This window comes from Calonectris borealis, chromosome 18 (genome assembly GCF_964195595.1).
Source record: "Calonectris borealis chromosome 18, bCalBor7.hap1.2, whole genome shotgun sequence".
Lineage (NCBI taxonomy): Eukaryota > Metazoa > Chordata > Aves > Procellariiformes > Procellariidae > Calonectris > Calonectris borealis.
Genome location: NC_134329.1, coordinates 4,097,816 through 4,118,379, shown reverse-complemented (window position 1 = coordinate 4,118,379; position 20,564 = coordinate 4,097,816). Strand labels below are relative to the sequence as shown.

At 42.3% G+C, this 20,564-nt stretch overlaps 1 protein-coding gene across 1 annotated transcript; it reads right to left on the bottom strand.

The window, feature by feature from the left end:
• Positions 1–1,854: 1,854 nt before the first annotated feature.
• TMEM233 (transmembrane protein 233) lies at positions 1,855–20,297 on the bottom strand. Its single transcript, XM_075167298.1, has 3 exons — positions 19,964–20,297; positions 11,709–11,843; positions 1,855–3,781 (listed from the first exon to the last, which is right to left on the bottom strand). The coding sequence occupies exons 1-3, from the start codon at positions 20,150–20,152 to the stop codon at positions 3,770–3,772; spliced, it is 336 nt and encodes a 111-aa protein (XP_075023399.1). The 5' UTR covers positions 20,153–20,297; the 3' UTR covers positions 1,855–3,769.
• Between the last annotated feature and the right edge of the window lie 267 nt (positions 20,298–20,564).

Here is a 20,564-nt window from a genome sequence, read left to right as displayed (position 1 = left end):
ACGTAAATTGAAGAGCCAGTGCTAATCTTCAAGTCACAAGCTGTAAACTCCTGGGTGTGCCTGCAGAGAGGCACCCTAAGAATTTAACTTCATATTGTCCCCTTGATTTTTTTTTGCTCTGCAATCTGATGAAACATACACTGCATGTTGTTTAAGCGTCTGGCTGACCCCCTTCATACGGTAGCAAAGAAACTCCTCTTATATTTAGAAGCCCTCTTCTAGGGTTACATATCAAGATACATGCACACTGCTGTTTTGCAGAATGCAGCTGCCCTGTAAGAAGCAAAAGATGCTAACATGATCCAGGAGCTGAGGTCAGCAATTTCACGTTTCCATCTGTCTCTGCCTGTAATACATGCAAGAAGGAAAAGAGAGCTGGACTTCAGGCATTAGTTGGTGCCTTCGGCATGCAGGAAGACTGCATCAAAAAATGGAAGCCTTGAGCAGCTTTGCGGAAGGAAGACTGTTCATCTGCCCAGGACACAGATGTTGAGTTGAAATACATTTTGCTGCTTTTCCCCCCATTTCATGCAATAACATCATTCAGAGCATACATATGATAGGTCTTCTTTTTTTCACCAAAAAATGATAGGTGCAATGCAGAATAATAATGGGCTAAATCCAAATCTAGATGCATGACGATGAAGAACTGGTAATTTCCAGAGACTGTCACAGATAATGAAATTTGTTTATATGCCCCTCAAAATATAAAGCAGGCACTAATTCCTCAGACAACTGCGTTCTCCCTTCCATACCCACTGCTGTAACCAGGGATCTTGCTGATTTAGGCAGTGAAACGTCATTTAGCTTCCCTATGTTTGATACCTCACTTTGTATGGGTCTGTCACACCTACACAGAATAATTTGGTTGTACAAGCACCATACTCATTTCCAGCACAAGCTGTATTTGACTGCATTTCTCAAACATAGCTGAAAATTTATGTAAACATAAATAAATGAAGAGAACTGATATCAGTACATTAGTACTGGTAAGCAAAAATAAGATTACCTATGACATAAAAGCACTAAAGGACTTCAGAGGAATTGCTGCATTTTCCCCTCTCTGTCACATTAAGTGGTTTAATATAAAGCCTTTATTTTTATACCAATCAATAGCACTATAAGGTAGCAACATTTATCTTCAGAAGCACTGAAGACACAATGGCTCAATTCTCAATTATATTAAGAGTGAGACTTCAAAGACATTTATAAGCATCAAGATGCAAGTTAGATTTCCAGTATGGTTTTCAAAAGCATCTGAACAAGTCAGGTGTCTAGCTCCTATTGATCTAAATCCTTGTTAAGCACTTTCAAAAAAATACTTCAAGTTGCCTATCCTTATCCTCTAGTGCCCAAATAACTTTGGAAATCTTTCTCCCCTCTCACACCACTAGCTGTGGTTTAGTTTACAGTACTGGAGTTTAATATTTTGCAGAAGGATTAAACTTTTTGTACACACATGGATTTAGTACACTGACGTAAAAAACTATTACTACAGCAATGCAATGGGGTTTACTTTGACGCCAGCAATTCAAGGTGGTGGAGATCTGACCTCTGTTACCTGCTGAGAGACCTCTTTTGATGACCTCATTTGAATACTTTCCTCTCATGGTAGGAAAGCTCCGAAGAGACCACCGAGAGACCATTTTGAAAAGGCTTCACGCTCTTTCTGGATGCTATTTTGAAAACGAAGCAAAGAGCCTACTTTGCTGATATTTTGAACATTAACTAATCTCTAGCAACTTCTGAATGTACTAGCTACAGCACAGACTTGGTTGTATAGTATCAAGTAGGCCAGAAATCCTGGTTTTGCTTTGATTCATTTTATTCTGAAACTGTCCAAGAGGTTAGAAAAAGGGATATTACTCTGTAAAATAGAAGAGGCAATAAAACTTAGGAAAGACACTTCCCACATACCAGAATGGACATGAATTAAAAGTAATTTTATTCCACTTCTCAATGACAGTTCTATCATATCTGATAATACGGCAAGCTACTAAAAGTCCCACAAGACATATCAGACCATTGAAATAGTATTAAAAAACCAAAGAGGAGTTCACAGAACAGCCAATTCTTGGGATCATCAAAATCAGTGGCAAAATTCCCATGTCGACAAATTCGATCAGTGTAAATGCTGAAGAAATCAACTGATTTCACCAGTGTTCGTGAAGTTTTATACTGGAGTAATTAAGGATAGATGATGCATCACTGACTTCAATGAAAAACAGAATTTGGCAGAAAGAAAAGCAAAAAAGCACATTAAAAGTATAATATCAAGGCACAGAAAATACATGCTACTTCCAGGCATATGCTTTAACAGGTAAAGGTTTCTGGGAGATTATTATTATTTTTAACAGGTAGTTGTACTCCTGCCAGGCATGATTTTTTTCTCACTTACACCTGCAAAACTCCCATGCATTTCTGGGTAGTCGGTCCAGATTTATGTTAGTGCAAGGAGAGTAAGTGTAAGTTGGCATAGCTTGCTTGAAGATGTATTAACAATTAAAGCAAATGGAGCAACAACCACTGAAGATGTAGCCATCTGTCTTAACGCTCACCAGAGTTTACTCCTTTTAACATGGAATATTTGAGCGACAAAACAAATATATTCTTTCAATGAGTGTTCAGCTAATAAAAAGCAGCTGTCTCATGCTAAGTTTTCATAAGGTATCAAGAAACCGCAGTAATTTAGAGGCCATCAATTATGTAATCTAAGGCTGTTCACCGAGTAACAGCCTTGGGATCGGCAAGAGTCTACGTACTGTCCGTAAGGGTACAAAAGTCTGTCCATCCCTAACTGCATTGATATATAGACTATTCATAGCAAGATGAGAGGATGAACTAAACAAAAAAAGACATGAACAAAGCAGAACACAATGAAACTATGTGACTTGCTAGAGGAACAATAACAAATGGATGAAGAAGAACATCTATTTAAAAAGATCATCTTTTGTCAGATAAAAAAACAGGAACTTTTTACATACGTGAAGTTTAAAGAGGAAAATATGATCAGTGCAACTTTAATGCAGGACTGGAGCTAAGTCAAGGGAGTTCAACAATGAAAGACAACAAAACAAAAAAAGAATCATTAAGAAAAATATGGATGCTATGGAAGAAGAGTGTCTCTTAATAATCAAGTGATTGAAATCGGTCCCAGGTGGTTAAAAATCCAAAGTAAAGACTAAAAGCTGAGGATGACAGAAGAAAGCAGCCGCTGAGTCAGAGTACGCCCACGGCATTATAAAATCACATAGCAGGATAAAATCATAAACCCACGGCTACGATTGTGTTGAGACTATTTTAAAGAAATAAAAAAAATCCTTAATGGCCTGATCCAAAACCCACTGAAGGCAACAGGAGTTCTTCTACTAGCTTCAGCAGGCTGTGCATCAAATCTTACACTGTGCACTATAAACAGTCTAGATATGTTGGCTTTGTCTGGCTAGGGTCAGCCAGGGAACATCATGGATCCGGCATACATTCCATGTAAATGAGAAAGAAAATGGAGTTGTTAGGGCAAGATCTCATTATACGTTAGGGTAAAAGAGAAAATGCTGCTTTATACTGAGATTCCTTATAAATAAATAATTTTGAAAACCTGGTGACGCCATGCCGATTAACTAACTGGACTATCAGTTCATCCACCAGCAACATGCCTCTGCAGACTTGTAGGGTGAAATCTAACAGTCTGGAATGAAGGGTTTTCTTCTCTTCTTTTTTCCCCTCCCGAGATTTACATGATGATATCCTCCAAGTGCAGTCCTGGTCTTCAGATAGCATGCTGCAAGGACACAGAAATATGTATTTTTAAAGGAGAAAAAGACAGAGTTTGCCTTGTGAGTTTGAATTATTAATTCTACAGATCTAATGGATACAGTATGCCACATTAGTGGCACTTGTTCTCTTAACAAACATCCCTCTAGATTAGTGGTTCAATACAGTTTTGAATCAAAGAGCTAAGTTTCTAATGGTCATCTGTCAATCTGAACTGAATTTTTAAACTGGGTTACCTGAATCAATGCAAGTTAGGATCTTTCATTGCCAGGAAATGGGCTCTTATTTGACAAAGTTTCACGAGGTCAACAGCATCTCTGCTTCCTTGAAGTGGTACATAAAACAGTCAGGCAAGAACAATACTTTCAGCAGTAGACAACTTGGTAAATCAGCAATACATTACAGAGGTTTTAAAAGGGCTGGGTAACTTCTCATGTGCATCTGTGTTAGGAGAGGAAAGATCTGAGAAATTCCCTCAAATTCTTGCATTGGGGGTAGGTCTCAGACATTACGCATGAATGTACCGATCTCACTGGCTTGTCCCTGGATGCTGGGCTCTCAGCTGCAGTCCTGAGACACCTTTTCTGTTAAGCAGCAACCTTTTAGCAGCTCCTTAAAGAAGGATCTAGGACATGAGGCACTAAACAGTAAACATATCCTGCAGACAGCATTAACTCCTTTGTTGATTGTGTCTTGGATGCTACTCAGGACTCCAACAGGCAGAATCTATTGTGGGGACATTTCCTCCATGCACAGATGAAACAACTGGACCAGAATTTTTAATGTGGTTTGCTACAGAAATTAGGCTGATGTAATCACATTGCCTCTGTGCATCTACACGTCTGCCCACTACTCAGCCTCTGAGCTGACTGAACACGTTCGATAGACAGGTAGAGGACTTTAAGTTCTTACAGTTTTACAAATCCAGTAAGAAGCAGCAGGGTATCAAGCAGATAATCAGTTTGTGCCTTTACTGATAGAAAAGCAGCAGTATGAGCTCATTGGCTAGGTGGACACCAAGAATTAATGTGGGTAAAGGACAATAGGAATGCCCTGACTTCAATCTTTGTGCTCTACCAGTTACTCGCAGGTCAATCCCTGCAGCAAAAAGCTTATGGGACTTTTTTTCTATGGTAAGGTACAGAGAACAGGATTGGCAATGTGAAGATTGGGAGGCTGGCTGTGTAATTCCTATCATCAGGCTGGCCCTCAGTTTATTCTGTCTCTGAAAGAGAGACAGTCACTCAGTGAAATGGCTGCAAAGGCTTTTAAGAGCCTCAGGAACGGGACAGCAGAGATATTAAAAATAATCTTGCATCTTTTCCCACTGAAAAATTACTTACAACTTAGTAAGAAAAACGTATGTATACATCTGTCCCTGGTACACAGTCTAAATGCTTACTCCTTTTCCTTCTACCAGTAATTGCCAATGTTGCATTACTGCATATATGCTTGATTTAAGACCCTACTGATCATGCAACCAATAAGCTGGTACTTTCTGCACAGGCTGGCTGTCTCTCTGTCTTCCTACAAAGCCACGCTGACAGGTGGTATTTCTGTGACTTCCTTGGGGTGAAGTTCTCGATCAAGTGAGATTAAAGAAGGGGTCAGAAGTTCAGACTCCTCTATGAAAGCATTAAAATATCGTAATGGTTTGGCACCACATTCCAAAGTCACCAAACACAACTACCCTTCTCACATAAGTTATTACCAGAAGATAATTCTACCCTGCCTGTGGCCCTGGGGTTCAAGATAAACAAAGACAATGAACTTCTGATGTGAATGAAAAAAGTCTTGGACACTGGTCCACTGGCAGGATTTTCTTGCATTCCTTTCCTTCAATACTTTGGCTACCCTTCCTCAGACCAAAACTGTCGCTATGTCAGTCAGAGCTCTACAAGAAAAGCTTGTGTCTTTACTTCACTCTAACACCTCTTACTAGTTCTCCACATTTCTACTTGACTCGCTCCTACTTGCCTAGACTGCAGAAAACCACTAGAGGTGCACAAAAGACATGGGCTTTATATGATATGCTTTGTGGCTCAATTGGGAAGCCAAACTCATGTAGCTCTAGTTCTGCCCTGAGCAGCATTGTCAAGTGTCACTCAGACACTAGAGGAGTCTAAAAGTATGTGCCGTAAGAAGCTGCATATTGTTTCAGACTACTAACAGGCTATGCAGCAAACCCAGCAATGGAATAAGAATGCATGATTCCCATGGCAGAATATGACACGTTAACCCAGTTAAGAACAGGGTTTGGGATACCCGGGATCTCCTTCACTTAACTAAGGAGGTTCCAGCCCAGGATTATGTTTCCCTGAATCTGCCAGTGGGACTCAAATGAAATCCAAAGACACCGAAGCATTTCATGTTATCAAAAAGCAAAACAAAACAGAATTTGGAATCTGCTCCAAAAATTTGGAGACTGCTCTGAAAACACAGATCATGAACTACTGGAGAACCCTCATTCACTGAAAAAATTATTAGCTTTTGCTGATCAAAATACTTAGCAAGAGACAGGAAGGCTGACTCCAAATCCATTCCGGTCAGTGGAAAGGCCACTAAAGGCTTCATGAAGGAGCATGAGAATAGTGGTACTGGGTCGGAGCAAACAGCCATCTTTGCAGCATCCCATCTCTGACAGTGACATGGTACAAATGCCTAAAGGGACTGTATAAGAAAAGGCTAAGTCCAGGGCAATAAAGGTATTTCTCCCTTTATTGCCTTCCAGCTCTAGCAATCTGCAGCTTAGAAACCTTCTGAGCCCGAGATTACATCTGCATCTTTGCATTTAAGGTTTTTTTTGTAACTTCACTTGTTGCTGTTTCAAATAATTTGTATTTTTTGTATCCACAGCAACCAGAAGGAGTAAGTCCCACAGCTGCATTGTATGTCACATGGAAAAGTACCTCCTTCTTGTTCAAAGCTGCTTTCCTCTGATGCCCCTTTACCTCATTCAGAAGAGACAACAAATGATCACTCTTTATTTCACTGCCTTTAACTACCAATTCTTAAGTCTTTCTCTCCCAAGCCAAAGAGATTGTGTCTATTTTGTCTTTCCACATATAAAGTTTTTTTCATACCTTGCCACCCTTCTCTTTGTTTTGTGTGTGTGTGTGTATACCACATCTTTCTTAAGACAAGGACATCAGAACTAGAAGCAGGATTCAAGATGTGGTTCACAGCTCAGTGTCGCCTGTCATTAGGTATCTTGCCATTTACTCTCTAACGAGGCATATTACAGCAGATTAAGGCCACACGCAGGCTATGGCACACAGCTCTCTGTTTCACTTTGTAGCGATGTCTCCTTATGGAAGACAAATATGTCCCTTTTTTCACTGCAATTCTTGATGGACAACATGTCTATGGGCGCATATGCAGGGCTAGACTCAGTGGTGACACACGTGAGTGTAATTCAGCATTCAGGACTGACAAGGTAGGAGCGCAGGAGAAACGGACAGGAGAGGGTCAAAGTTACAGAACAGAGTAAGAATAAATTTGGCCTAGTGTGGAATGTGGGACAGCCCTGATTCAGCACACGCTGCAGCTTAACACTCAGTGACTCCTCAGCATAACGAGGAACACACCAGTTTACGTTGATCAAGACAGACAAGTTTTATTGCTGGGCTGTTAACTCCAGTGATGCAAGTGACAGCTTCCCCTTGTCTACATTCAGGGTCACGACTGCAGAAGGTAGATGGTTCCCAAGTGTTGGGTGGGCCCTGTTCCAGGCTATATATATATATATGTATCACTATATATCTTAATGTATGTTTGCTAAAGATAACATGCCAGTGTTAAAGACAAATGAGGCTCTCCAAGGCAGCAGAAGCCCAGAGTTGGCTTAGCACCGAGTAAATCTTCAAAATGAAAAGTCAAGACTGTTTCTTCCATGCAGACGTAGGTGTCGCCTGCTGTAATTCCTGTGCTACCATTGCTCTGCCACTGAATAAACCAAAAAAGTCATGCAAGGAAGCTTGGGGATCAGAGGTAGGAATTTTCTGAAAAGTGAATGGGTCTTCCTCTTCCCGAGTCTACCACTATTATTGGGGGTATAATTGGGGGTATAATGTCACAGTTTGTGCAAAGCAGGAATTTCTTGCGCCTCCTCCCTCTGCAGTTTCTACGATTTCTACCCTGCACACCCCTGACTAGACGTTTTTCTCTGGGCTGAGGCATGTGGAGTACCTCCTCAGCTCTGCTTAAAGCACAGGACTTAACCCCTTTCCTAAGCAAGATAGAACACATAATAGGTTTGGGTACTGAAAAGCCAGAGGAGGAGATGTGGGAACAAATGGATAACTTTGGTTGGAATTTTTAATAGGGCGTGTGGGTTTTGATACTCAGAGGCTACTGAAATTCAGCAAGTTAGATACTGACATCATTGAACTGGTCTTCTAGAACAAGATAAAATTACTTTCTGGTGAATGCTGAAGGAATCTGGGTCCAGAGACGGAGGAGTATTTGCGTGTTCAATTCACAGTGGTTTCAATGAGAGATGCTCAAGAACGGCAAAGAAGGTTTTTAGCAATTAAGTTGTGAGTTTGCACAGGAGACCCAGAAACTCTGTTGAAGACAACAGGGGACTGCTTGGGACTGTGCAACAGTGGTAATGAGAAGCCACAGGGCACAGTCCCCAAAACTGGTGGAGCAACTGCCTGGCATATGGGATGCTTTAACCCAGATGGAGCTTCGGAAGGAGGATGTAGCTGTCCAGGTTGCAGCTGCAGGGAGTGCCTGCTGCCTGTCTTTGGGGCTGAGATGTTGGTGGCCTGTCTGGTGGGAGCTGTACTCTGACTGAAGCACTAAGTCTCCAGGGAAAAGGGCTTCAAGAGAGGTGAGCAAACTGCAGACCATCAGGGTGTACAAACAGGAGACCAACAGGATCTTCACAGAGACTTTGGGTAGGGGAGTGCCTGAGCTCCACAAAGCAAAGGGTGAACAACTAAAGACTACACTTGAAAAATAACTGAATGGAGACTTCCATGATGGGGAAGGTCTGAAGTTTGTGACTTCTGGCAGAAGAAGGAAGGTTCCTTCTTAGTCTGCAGATCATGCATAGCCAGCCCCCTGGGAGAAAGTGAGGAGTTGTTTTGAAGGAAACTTCAGAGCCAGATGAGCCTGAACCAAGTTTCTGTACCAAGAGGAAAAGTTGCGTAACAATTGATAGAGATTCCCTCCTGCCAACCTGACTTGGACATCTCAGGTTTGTTGCTTTCCAGAAGCACAGATCTGGGATGTTGTGGAAGAACTCCCGAGGCTCATTCAGCCCTCAAACTCATTACACCTTGCATCTTTGATACCATCAGCAGAACCATGGATAAATCAGAACGAGCTGGTTTTGAATTTGTCAAAGGGTAACACCCTTAGTAACTCAAGTAACACCCTCTGTGAGAAGCTCTAGCAATCATGGGAGAACAGATAAAGTACTAATACAGATTAGAAATGGGATGGTAGGATGGTAAACAAGAAGCTCTAGGGAGAGATACATAAGAATATGGAAGGAGAATACAAGGGGGTACTCCCAATGATAATTTGCAATAAGACTTGTTAACCTTTGAAGACCAAAAGAAGCCACAAGGAATGTCAGCAGGAGCAACTGGGTAATATGGTAGCTGATGAATTTCACGTGGATAAAACACACAGTAATGCATCCTGGAAGGGTCACGCTTTTCATATGTATTGCTGAAGTCTAAATTAACTTTCAGGAAAAATGCATGTGTGGGTCATGTAAACATCAAATCTGTACCTAATGGTCATTAAATAAATCAGTTACAGGGCTGACTGTCATAGTATTCTATTAAGGCTATTTTGTACTATCTTACTAATACTGAGCATATATATTAAAGTTAGCACAGAAGTAATTTACACTCGCTTCACAGTGGCAGAGTACAAAGTGGTTGTTAGTAAATAATCATGACCTAGGTACAAATGGATGTGAGAGAACTGCATGGAGCATGCAATGTCATCCACACCAGTGGCATGTCAACCTCAAAGACAATTTAGCATGAAATATAGATGTCCAAGAGTAAGGCAACAAAGGAGACTCAGGTATGCATGGAAGGTGGAAAGGCCAGTTGGGTGCTCCTGTTCACTCATTTTCACATCAGAAGAATAAGGATGATTGTTGCTTCCATCAAACAGTTTCTTAGAAGCAAGGGCTCTTTGGAGGGTGACAGGTGAGAAGGAGAAGGGGAGTAGTGAAGAGACTGGAAAGCCAGAGAGCAGGGTGAATCCAGTAAATCTTGAGTCCTCACAAAACTCAAGGTACCATTTGGCTAAGAGACCTTTATGGAAATTATTCACTGAGTACAGAAATTAATATCCCAGCAGTGTACTGAGGGTTCCTAGGCACCTGGGAATGCTTCCATCTAACAGAGATTTTTCTCTTAAAAAAACACCCAAACCAAAACCAATTTAAAAAATCCTTAAAAGACAAAACTTAAGAAAAAACCATAAAGTCATTTACTGCTGCTTACTTCCTTGAGGGTAGGGGAGAAAGAGGTGCTTACAAATAGCAGCTAGATGTAAAGTGCTAACTACCACTAATATCTGGCGGTGGGCACAAAGAAGAATTCACCCATTCACCACACAGGATCCTACTGTAGAAGTGAAATGTTGACTACGACTAAATGTAGGTAGTGTGCCCTGGTTAATGTGAATGCTTCAGGTCAGTGTTGTCTGCCACTCCTCACGCTGCCCCTTCTCTCCTCCTACTTAAAAAAAAATATTGAGCTGCTATCCTTGTCTGAGAAATGATGAGTGAGGTAGTAGAAGCGAACAGAGGAATTTACTGCTGCTGTCAATTACAAACTTGGCACAGCCAGCCTGAAGTGGCTTGGTTTTAAATCTGTGAGCGCTGAACAAACTGAACGCAAGATGAACCAAAGACAGATTCATGCTTGCAAAATACATGGGAAATTAATAAATATACAGTAAGCTTCTGACTCTGCGGCACCATCAAATAATATCCTACAGAAATGGACCCCATCTCCACTAACTTCCGTGCAGTTCAATATGGTGTACTTCAAGTTTTTTTCTGAAAATGTTGTACGTGTTTAACCAGCTACTCCATTCTACTCCCCAGAGATGTTTGCATTTCAGTGGTGGATGAGGTGATCTCTGTTTATAGTTTATAAGTTTGTACAGTGCACTGAAAGGCTCTCCAACCAAAACAGCCAATAATAAATTGATTTAAATTGGCTATTTTAATGGGAAGTGCACATTACTGTGGAGAAAAGAACATATTGTTGCGGAAACTTAAGAAAGGATATCAATACCCTAATTACTTCTGTCGTCTTTTCCAAATAAGCTTATAATCCACCTGGGTAACCACTGTGTACACAGAGATTCATTTGTGGAGCTTCTTCACTGTTGTTCCAGGTGTATGAAGGCAGGTCAGTTGCACAGCACTGAGAGTGAACGACCTTCTCCCACAGCAAGCCAAGTCAAAATTACATTTGTGGTCACCTTAATATCTAATATCAAACAGTAAAATAGTAATTGACTGTCGTCTTCTCCTTGCAAAGGTAAAAGATATATTGGACAGATTATGAGACTGAAAATTAGCACCTGGGGACTCTATTACCTGAAATCTAAGGATCTCTATGCACTTGGTCTTGCAGATGGTGAAACTGAGGGGCAGAAAAAGCAAAAAGCAACAGGCCTAAATTGGAAAAACCTTATGGGAGCTGCAAGAGTTTTCAGAAAATCCACTGCTGCTAAGACACAGTCTTTTGCATTTAACCACAGACAATAGGATTTTCTAAACTGCAAAGTAAGTAAAAATTGTTCTTTTGGAAAACGTGCATGCATCCCTAAATTTTAACATTAGTAGATAGTTCTGACAATCTTTAGTTTCTTCTTCTGAAGCCTGTACACAAAGAAGAACTTGGAAAGAAAGCTTGCATTGGAACTAGTAGCATTTTACTTACCGTTGTGAAATGAACTACGCAATAGATTCCAATGATGACAAGGCCAATGATAATTGATGCAACAGCAACCCAGAGCGCATTGCGACCCAGTCTTTTTGACCCTTCTATATCTCCTTGATTATAACTGTTTAAAGCCTGTAGAAGAGAAACAGAGAGTTTGTGACACTTTTTAAACAGAAATCTGTACACAAACCAGTGTGACTGCTTTGAACTAACATTAAGTTCTGTGCACGCTGGTACGATAAGAAAGGACTTCAGAAAATGGTGATTTGCTTTGTAAAAATAAACATCCACTGCCGCCAGTCCAAGGTAAGCAGGGAGTCCAGTTTTCCGTTCCACTTATTTTCAGTACATGTCATTGCAACTACAGTTCTTTTATTTTCAGTGGCGAGGCTATATTCATCTGATGAGTTTTCTTGTACACACCAGCATACGAGCTGTCAAATCAACTCTGCTCCACCCACTTGCATAAATCAGTGGCTTTTATTTTTGTAGTATATGTGAACTGTTAGTTGGCCACTTCACTAGCAGTGAAATATACTCTTGTGAGAGACTGAACTGTGGAACATTTGTCTCAAAGATTGCTTATCTAAGCAAAGTATCCTCTGAATACATGTGAGAGACTGAACTGTGGAACATTTGTCTCAAAGATTGCTCTGAATATGGTAAGAGCGGCTTGCAAGGCCACGGAGACCTCCGGTTTGCAGAGGCTGCGCTGTGTGCAAGACTCGGTTGAGCACAGGAATGTAGCAATGTGCCATTGCCATGGAAACTACAGCCCTTGAACAGGAATAAAAGGGACTGCCAAGACTAGCCCGGTGCGCGTCGCCCACCAGGGACCCTGCCGCGACGGCCTGCCGCCGAAACACTGAAAGACTTGGACCCCCGCAACGCCGCGGATCCATGGTGGTGCCTATTCTTGCAACTCTATCCCAAATGCTTGCTTGATTTCTATCTTTGTTCTGATCTATCCTATCGCTACTAATTTTTACTTTTGATAACAAAAAGTTGTTTAGGATATATGGCATTTGACCTCGTTTGTGTCTTAACCTCACTCTTGGGATCATATTGAAACCTCTCCCGACGTTGGATCGGGACAACTCTTACGCTTTATAGGACCATGAAAAGGAGCATAAATAGGCTGCATTTTTACAGAAAGCCTCAGGAAAACTTCTTAAAAGCAGCTTACTAATTTCCTATTTTTCCAATGTTTTACTTTTCACAACAAAGTTTGAAGAATTAATAGGTAGCTTGCTTGTGGTAGAAAAAATAACCAAAACAATGAAACAGACCATCTGAACAAAACATCTGAGTGCCATCTTCATGGGCTAGAAATTCTGTCCCTTTGTATTTTTGGAACACACTGATAATTATTATCATATACATCCTGAGGCATGCATCAGACACACGGATATTATCTCAACAGACTTGAGTTTATCTCTATCCACCCATGATTTAGCAGATGTTTTATATTCATTACATGCAGAGATTGCAAGGTGTGATAGAACCACTCTGATCTTCTAGTCTTTTGTGAGACAGACTGCAGAATTTTCTGAATTATTCTTTTAACCAGACCATATTTTTAAAATAAAAGATTCAGTGAAGGACACTGAAGTATTCTAGCACACGAGTCTAACACAGTTTGTAGTAACTTTTTCCCAAGAATAAGATGCTATCAAATAATTTTAAAAAGGAGTATTATTACTAAAAATTATTTTGCAAGATCAGGAGAGTTTGAGTTCATAAACCAGATTTCTTTATCAGATTGCACTATTGAACTATCTCAGCATACTTCCTCAGGGAATCAGGTTACTCATAACTTGTTCTTCAGTATCTCATAAGCATTCCAGGAAGTATCCCAGAAATGGGAGGTGCAGGGGGAGAAATATGGGGACCTGATCAAATGAACTGTTCTGTGGACTAAATAATTCAGGTAATCTTTAGAAAATGACTGCATGAGGTATCACCAAGTGCTATTACAAAAGTGCTTCAGTTATGAATCACTTTTTGTAGCAAAGACAGAACAACAGCTAATTCAACATAGTGAAGTTCATAGAAACATAGAATAGTTTGGGTTGGAAGGGTCCTTTAAAGGTCATCTAGTCCAACCCTCCTACCATGGGCAGGGGCACCTTCAACTACATCAGCCTGCTCAAAGCCCCGTCCAACCTGACCTTGAATGTGTGCAGGGATGGGGCATTTACCACCTCTCTGGGCAACCTGTGCCAGTGTTTCACTACCCTCATTGTAAAAAAGTTCTTCCTTATATCTAGTCTAAATCTCCCCTCTTTTAGTTTAAAACCATTACCCCTTGTCCTGTCACAACAGGCCCTGCTAAAAAGCTTGTTCCCATCTTTCTTGCCCCCTTTAAGCACTGAAAGGCCACAATAAGGTCTCCTCGGAGCCTTCTCTTCTCCAGGCTGAACAACCCCAACTCTCTCAGCCTGTCTTCACTGATACTTGTCAAAGTTCTGAGACTGCGGAGAGCAGGAAAGGAATGAACTTCAGCGGATACCAAGCATTGTTGTAGAGCCTTTTTTCCCCAAGCAGAAAAATAATTAGAGACATTATATGCATGTGTTCTGTCGATTAGTGAGCACACAGAAGTTAATGGGCTAGATGCATCCTTGGTCTTAGCTCTGCAGTAAGATCACTCGTGCCAAGACAGTCCCAAAGCAATGAAGCCTATATTCTTAGAATTGCATCTCAAGGATAAGTGCAGGTACTTATTCTCTGGTGTCTAAGAAAGGCTGAGCTGCTGATGCACTCTTGCCCTTAAAGAGAGCACTGATACTTTTTTTTCTCTTCCTGGAAGGCTACATGCCTAAACATTTCTCTATATTTTTTCCCTAAAGAATACCGCTAATACCGCTGCTCTGCTGTCAAATTTCATTGATGTTGGCTAGTGGCCTTAAAGGATATAGGAGGGAAAGAGGGAAGAGATGGAAACGAGAGACAGACACAAACACATAGTGAAATAGGATGATGTCACCTCTGATTCTTCACCGGTGTGGCCTCCTGTTAGAAAGGGTGGCTGGCACAGTTCCTCTCACCTAAGTTACTCCACTGTTTTCAGCTGTTTCTCCGCTGTCTACAGGAGAAAAGCTTTCTTAGGTTTTCTCAAAATACACTTGGGAAGGTCAATAAAAGGAGTATCAGAAGAAACACGGCTTGGCTTGGTGTTGAGCAGGCTGACTCCTCCTGCCTCTGTCAGCAACTATGACTGTGACTGTGTCTACAGGGAGAAACATGGAGAAGCATCACTGACACTCCAGCCCTGACTTTATTCTCCCCACCCATCAAAGGGCTCACTTTCCATGACATCTAGAGAGTGGTCCTGCAAACACTCTAAACTCAGTTGCCCATACACGTGGTCATCTCAAGACTAAGACAGAGTTGTAAGCAAGACATGGCAGCACCAGCTTGCAGTTCTGTGCAATTTTACTAATGTATTTAGGAAGTCTGGGGAATGTCCATGTGATTTCTGCAGATACCGCATAAATAATTCACCCTGTGCACTTTAATAAATTATGCCGTTTTAATAGAAATCCACGATGAAGAGGAGGAAAACAGCATTAACGACAAAGAGGAGGATTTGGGAGAGACAAGGAGACAACAGTTTCTTTATTAAGAGGTTTAAATTAAATAGCATAACTTAGCATTCAAGAAAAAAATAAGAGGTTTGGGGGAGTGGTTGGGGTCCGATGCAAAGCTCTTTGAAATTAATTTACTTCCATTTGCTTCAAAGGGCCCTTCGATCAAGCTTCCAGTTTTCAACATTAGACATAGACAACATTAGCTTAAACGTTACATCTGTTTATTTCCAAGGGCTACGCAATATATACAGAATACAGCACCTGCATGCAACATTTGGTCTGTCCAACTTTAAAAACAAATTTCAGCCATTTTCAACATAATACCATATGATTTCTCAGGTTTCTGGTATCTCGCTCACTATGAAGTCAGAAACTAAATTAAAGCCACAGTTCTGCAGCTGCTTATTTACTTGAGCAATCTCAGTGACTTCACCAGATTCACACACATCTATTTATAAAAGATATTCTCAGTTCAACAATGAAGCAACTTAACCTCAATATGAACAGAAATTTGCTGAATTAGCTACAAACTATTAATCCCTTTATAACGTGCGTTTTTTGTTCCACATTCCCAGAGCACCGTTTATAGCTAACGCAGAAAGAATACTGCATTACTTCAGAAATCCTCCTCTACGTGTCTTACAAATCTGGGCAGACCAGACTGAGGTTCTCTGATCAACATTTTCTATGCTTTCCATGAGCCAGGCTGTAACAAACCTTATATGGCTGTGCCTGGAAATGAGACACTCTCTCTAGTTCAGATCAAAGGAAGAATGAGACATGCTGGCTCAGTATGACTCCTCACCATGAGGACAACTTACAAGGAAGGACAAAAAAGAGGGGAGACTTGGGGAGCAATTCAGAACCAGGCTTGATCTCTGCTTTTTGGCAAATGGAACAGGCAGGTGATGAGCAGGACACAAACAAAGGGGAGTTTGCTCTGCAGGCTGTATAGCAGCATGCAGACAAATGCTGGACTTCTGTATCTCTGGGGACAGGCTGAAAGAGAAAAGCTTACCAGTTTGCAAAGATAAGGGCCATGCAAAATGCTTAAGAACAGCTGCCGAGCCTTGTTGTTTAATACTCCTGAAGTAGGTACAGGCTGTCCCATATGGTATTAGATGTTCAGGTACCTACAAGCTACTTAAAAAACAAGCTGTATAAATAATAAACTTTGCAAATAAATTTTCCAACTAAAGAGAAGTACAGTTGTACCAGAACACTGGTCACTATGCTAGTCACTGACCTGCCCAAAGCCAACACACTGTACATGGCTCGTTAGGATCCCAATTAGAAGAGGTGACCCCCTCAGAAAGCAAGTTCCATCCTTTGCTCTCCCATGACTTCTACCGCCCTCTTGCTCATTGTCTCTGCTTAGGGAAACTAATATACAGACAAGGCACCTGAATCCAAGGGTAACAAATGCAGACAAAGAACTTGTTACTATCAGAGGCAGATGAGCCAAGATTGTCACAGCTTGACCACGTATGTTGTTTGAAACATGCAAATGATTAAACAGAAATGTGTCAACATAAAGAGGGAGTTAGGAGCAAACAATCAGGGAGAAATAGCTTTTGAGAGACTGTTTTGAAATTGTTACAAATCTAAGGCCCTATGGAATCAGATGACTAGTCCGACATACAGATCTTTGAAATAAAGACAACTGAAGGTGCCGTACTGAGAAAGGCCAACAGTTTGTTCAACTATCAGACTTCAGTGCTGGTACTAGAGATATCTAACCGATTCATTTTTCAGAGTTGTCCCACAGCCTCCCTCTAGCTCTGATGCCATGAGTCAGATACAGCCAGTCCACCTGAGCCAGTTCTCAGATACAACTGCCAGTTCACTGCCAGCTAAGTGCTCTTTGGGTTCACAACAGGGGGAAAAGACACAACTGCAGATAACGAGCCAAAGAGCTCAGTGACACACTGCCTAGCCACAGCCTTGCATCAGAGAAGTCTCTTCTGTCACATGAGCCTCCTGACTTGGTACTGCACCCCACACTCCTGCCCCAATGCCTGTCATTTCACCTATGTGAGAAAGAATAAGGAAAATCTGAGTGAGGCACCTCTGGGGTTGAGTGAGCCAACTAATCATACAGCAACATGATATAGCTACTGGAAGCAACAGGAAGCAGGAGAACTGACGGCATCTGGCTGGAACTGCAGAAGAGTACTGAGGAGAACAGTAATCCTACAGCCAGGAGTTCTGGCCAGGACCCTGGGGAAAACACATCTCCATTTGCTGAAAGTGCCAAGCAACCCTCACACCTGCAAGTGACCAGCAACTAGTTTGAGGGGGCTGCGCCTGTAATACCAATATATGAACACACTGATGCCATTAAGCATTCGTTCTACTAGCCATCCCCTTACCTGTCATGAGAAACAGATTTCCTTCGCAAAGGAGGTAAGGAACAAGAAAAGATTATTATCACAATAGGGACAACTTGGGAGAGGTTGATTCTAAAAATATAATCAAGGAGGTAAGATCTGAAATGGTAAGGTTTGTGCCCCCAAAGGTGAGAAAGAAGTGAGGAAACCAGTGCTGGAGTTGTAAATGGGGCAGCAGAAGAGACAGAAGACAAATCTGTCATTTAATTCAGGGGTGTGTTAGAGCCCAGACTCTACTTTTAGAGTGAAAACATTGTCTGAATAGAGAACACTTAAGGAGGACATGACACAGGCAAACAGGGTGCTGAACCATGCCCCTCTAGAAGCCAACAGGACTTTTCCTTCCAGGCCCATTCTAGGAAGTGGAAATTTATAAAGAACTCCACTTTTATGGGTCTTTATCTCTTCTGACACAAGATATCAGGCAAGGTCTGCAGACTATGAAGGTATCTTCTGTAAGAAAAGAACCCACTCTTGTATCTTAGTGTTAACCCTTAGGAACTCTAGGAAACAAGCTGAGAAAGAGGGAGGACATAGATCCCAGCAGAAGTGGAAATAATACCAGCAGAGGTTAAAATGCAGAACCTGGAGTTGAGGTTAATAGAGCAGTTACAGGTTGCAGCTCTAAAAGGCAGGGGAATCGGCCTGTGGAAAAGAAGTTGGACATGTTATTTTCATGGAAAAGGAGAGGTTTTAGGTAAGAATGATGCTGAAACAGAAGGCATTCACATACAGTGGAGACGACTGGTTTGGTTTTTGTTTCCCCCCTTTAGGGAGTGGGCAGCTGAGACCTGCACAGACTGTTTAGCATTCAGGAAATGCTCTTCCCACCCTGGTTTCTACATATCCCCTGGTGACAGTTACTTAAGCCTGATTCCAAAAGCCTGCATGAACTTCAGCTAGGGCGTGGGTGAAGATTTCTCCATATGGGGTGCAAAAATCTTTAGAGGCCAAATTCTGTCCTTGACAGTTAACTTCGTGCAGCCCCAGTGCTTTGGTGAAAGCACTGTCACACTGAACAGATGCTCACAGCCCCAGATCATCAGCTCTCATTACTTTATATAGCACCCTAAGTGTCCACATACAGAAAGGATGCTGCGTACCAGCAGAACCAAATCTTCTCAAAGCAAGGAAAAGAGCATATTGTATAGTTAAGTGAACAACAAAGAAAATAAACACGTAGAAAAAAAAAATGACAGCTAATATTTATCTGGACAAAAAAGGTTGCGAAGATGGCTTTAGAATAGCTCCTTTAAGTAATTTCCAAGCTTAAGCATGTATCTCTGATCAATCTTACTAGTTTTAAAAGAGTGTGCTTTAGTATATTTTAGATATAGAGAGTTATACTTAATTGCAAAAAGAAACAACAATATTTTTACTTACCTTTTCAGCCTGGCTGTCAGAGAAAAGGATGAAAATACACAACATGTTTTAAACCCTTTTCAGCTCCTAAACAGAAATACATTGCAGTATTACTGATTACACTGATCATATATCCTATTAGAAAAGTCTGGATCTGACTCTGCAACTTCTAACTCAAAGAAGATTCTGTTCTAACAATCCCTTTGAAGTTAACGGGATTGCTAGATTGTTAAGGACTATGCCAATCAATTACAGCTTGTAGGACTAAGGCTGTTCTCTCGGTGTACTCGATACTCAATCTTATGAAGGTTTTTGCCAACAACCTACAATCATTATTGTTGTCTATATTATTCTAGCAAATAGTTGGTATCAGGCTAAAGAACCTGTTTACTGGAAAAAAGGCACTTCTATCGTATTTGATTAACTGAAGTAGAAACCACACCTGTTCCTTTGCAAATCTGATTTCTGCTCCCCAATTGCCACTTTCACACATAGATACTACATCCAATTCAGTGTACAAGTTAGTTGATGCAAAAATCCTATTAATTGGGTTAAACCTCCCTCCTTATATAGCCTAACATTGAAAACTTGATTTGAACTGCCTTTCACTCTACATTTTATATCTGCTGCTGGGATAGCTAAGTGGACACCCTGACCGAGCCGCTGATGCTCTCAGGCTCACTGCCTCATCTAACTTTGTCCACACGTGCCAGGGACAAGTGGTTAAAAAGGTGGCTGGATGCCCATTACCCTGACGGCTCCTCCAGCCTCGCTTTGCTCCTGCAGGTCCCGGGCAGGACCGGCCGGCAGCCCCGCGGCTGGGCCGGTGCGGAGAGCCAGAGGTTGCCCTGCCAAACACCCAGCCCCATGCCGAAGGTTGCCTGGGCACCCGGCGAGTGCTACTCACCATGACGGCGAAGACGAAGGCGACGATGTTGACGGGATAGGCGGGACAGAAGCAGGCGAGGATGCTGAGGAGCAGGTAGCTCTTGGGCCGCGGCTGCGGCGGCCCGTCGGGCAGCTCATGCTCGATGTTGGTCTCGGGGCTGTTCTCCAGAGCCCTCTTGATGTCGGCACCGGCGGGGAGCGCGGACATGGGGCTGCGGCGCGGCGGGCGGGCGGCTCGGAAAGCCCAGCGCCGCGCACCGGGCAGGCGTGACCCCGCCGCGGCGCCGAGCCAAGGGAGCCGCCCGGCGCGGCGCCTCCCCGGGACGGGCAGCCGGCAGCGCTGCGGGGCGGGGGAGCCCGCCGACAGCTCGGCTTACGCGAAATCCTTTAACCCCGGAGTACGTTCACGGGAGGAATCGGAAAAACAGAAAACCAGACAAAAGCCGTCGAGGGTTTCCAGCACCGCAACCCGGCTGCGGCTGGCCGGAGACGGGCGGGGGCTCCCTCGGCACCCCTGTCCTGCCCCCAGCAGCCCGCCCCGCCGCGGGCATAGTGCGGCCTTCGGCTCGTCCTGTCCGAAACTTTTTAACTGTTGGCAGTTAAGCGACTTTAACCTGGTT

What these genes read in the sequence shown, in the direction of transcription:
- TMEM233 (XM_075167298.1), bottom strand. Translation starts at nt 20,152, where the DNA reads ATGTCCGCGCTCCCCGCCGGTGCCGACATCAAGAGGGCTCTGGAGAAC. An exon ending in CCTTCGTCTTCGCCGTCATG is followed by an intron (nt 11,844 to 19,963) that starts GTGAGTAGCACT and finishes TCTCTTCTACAG; the next exon opens with GCTTTAAACAGTTATAATCA.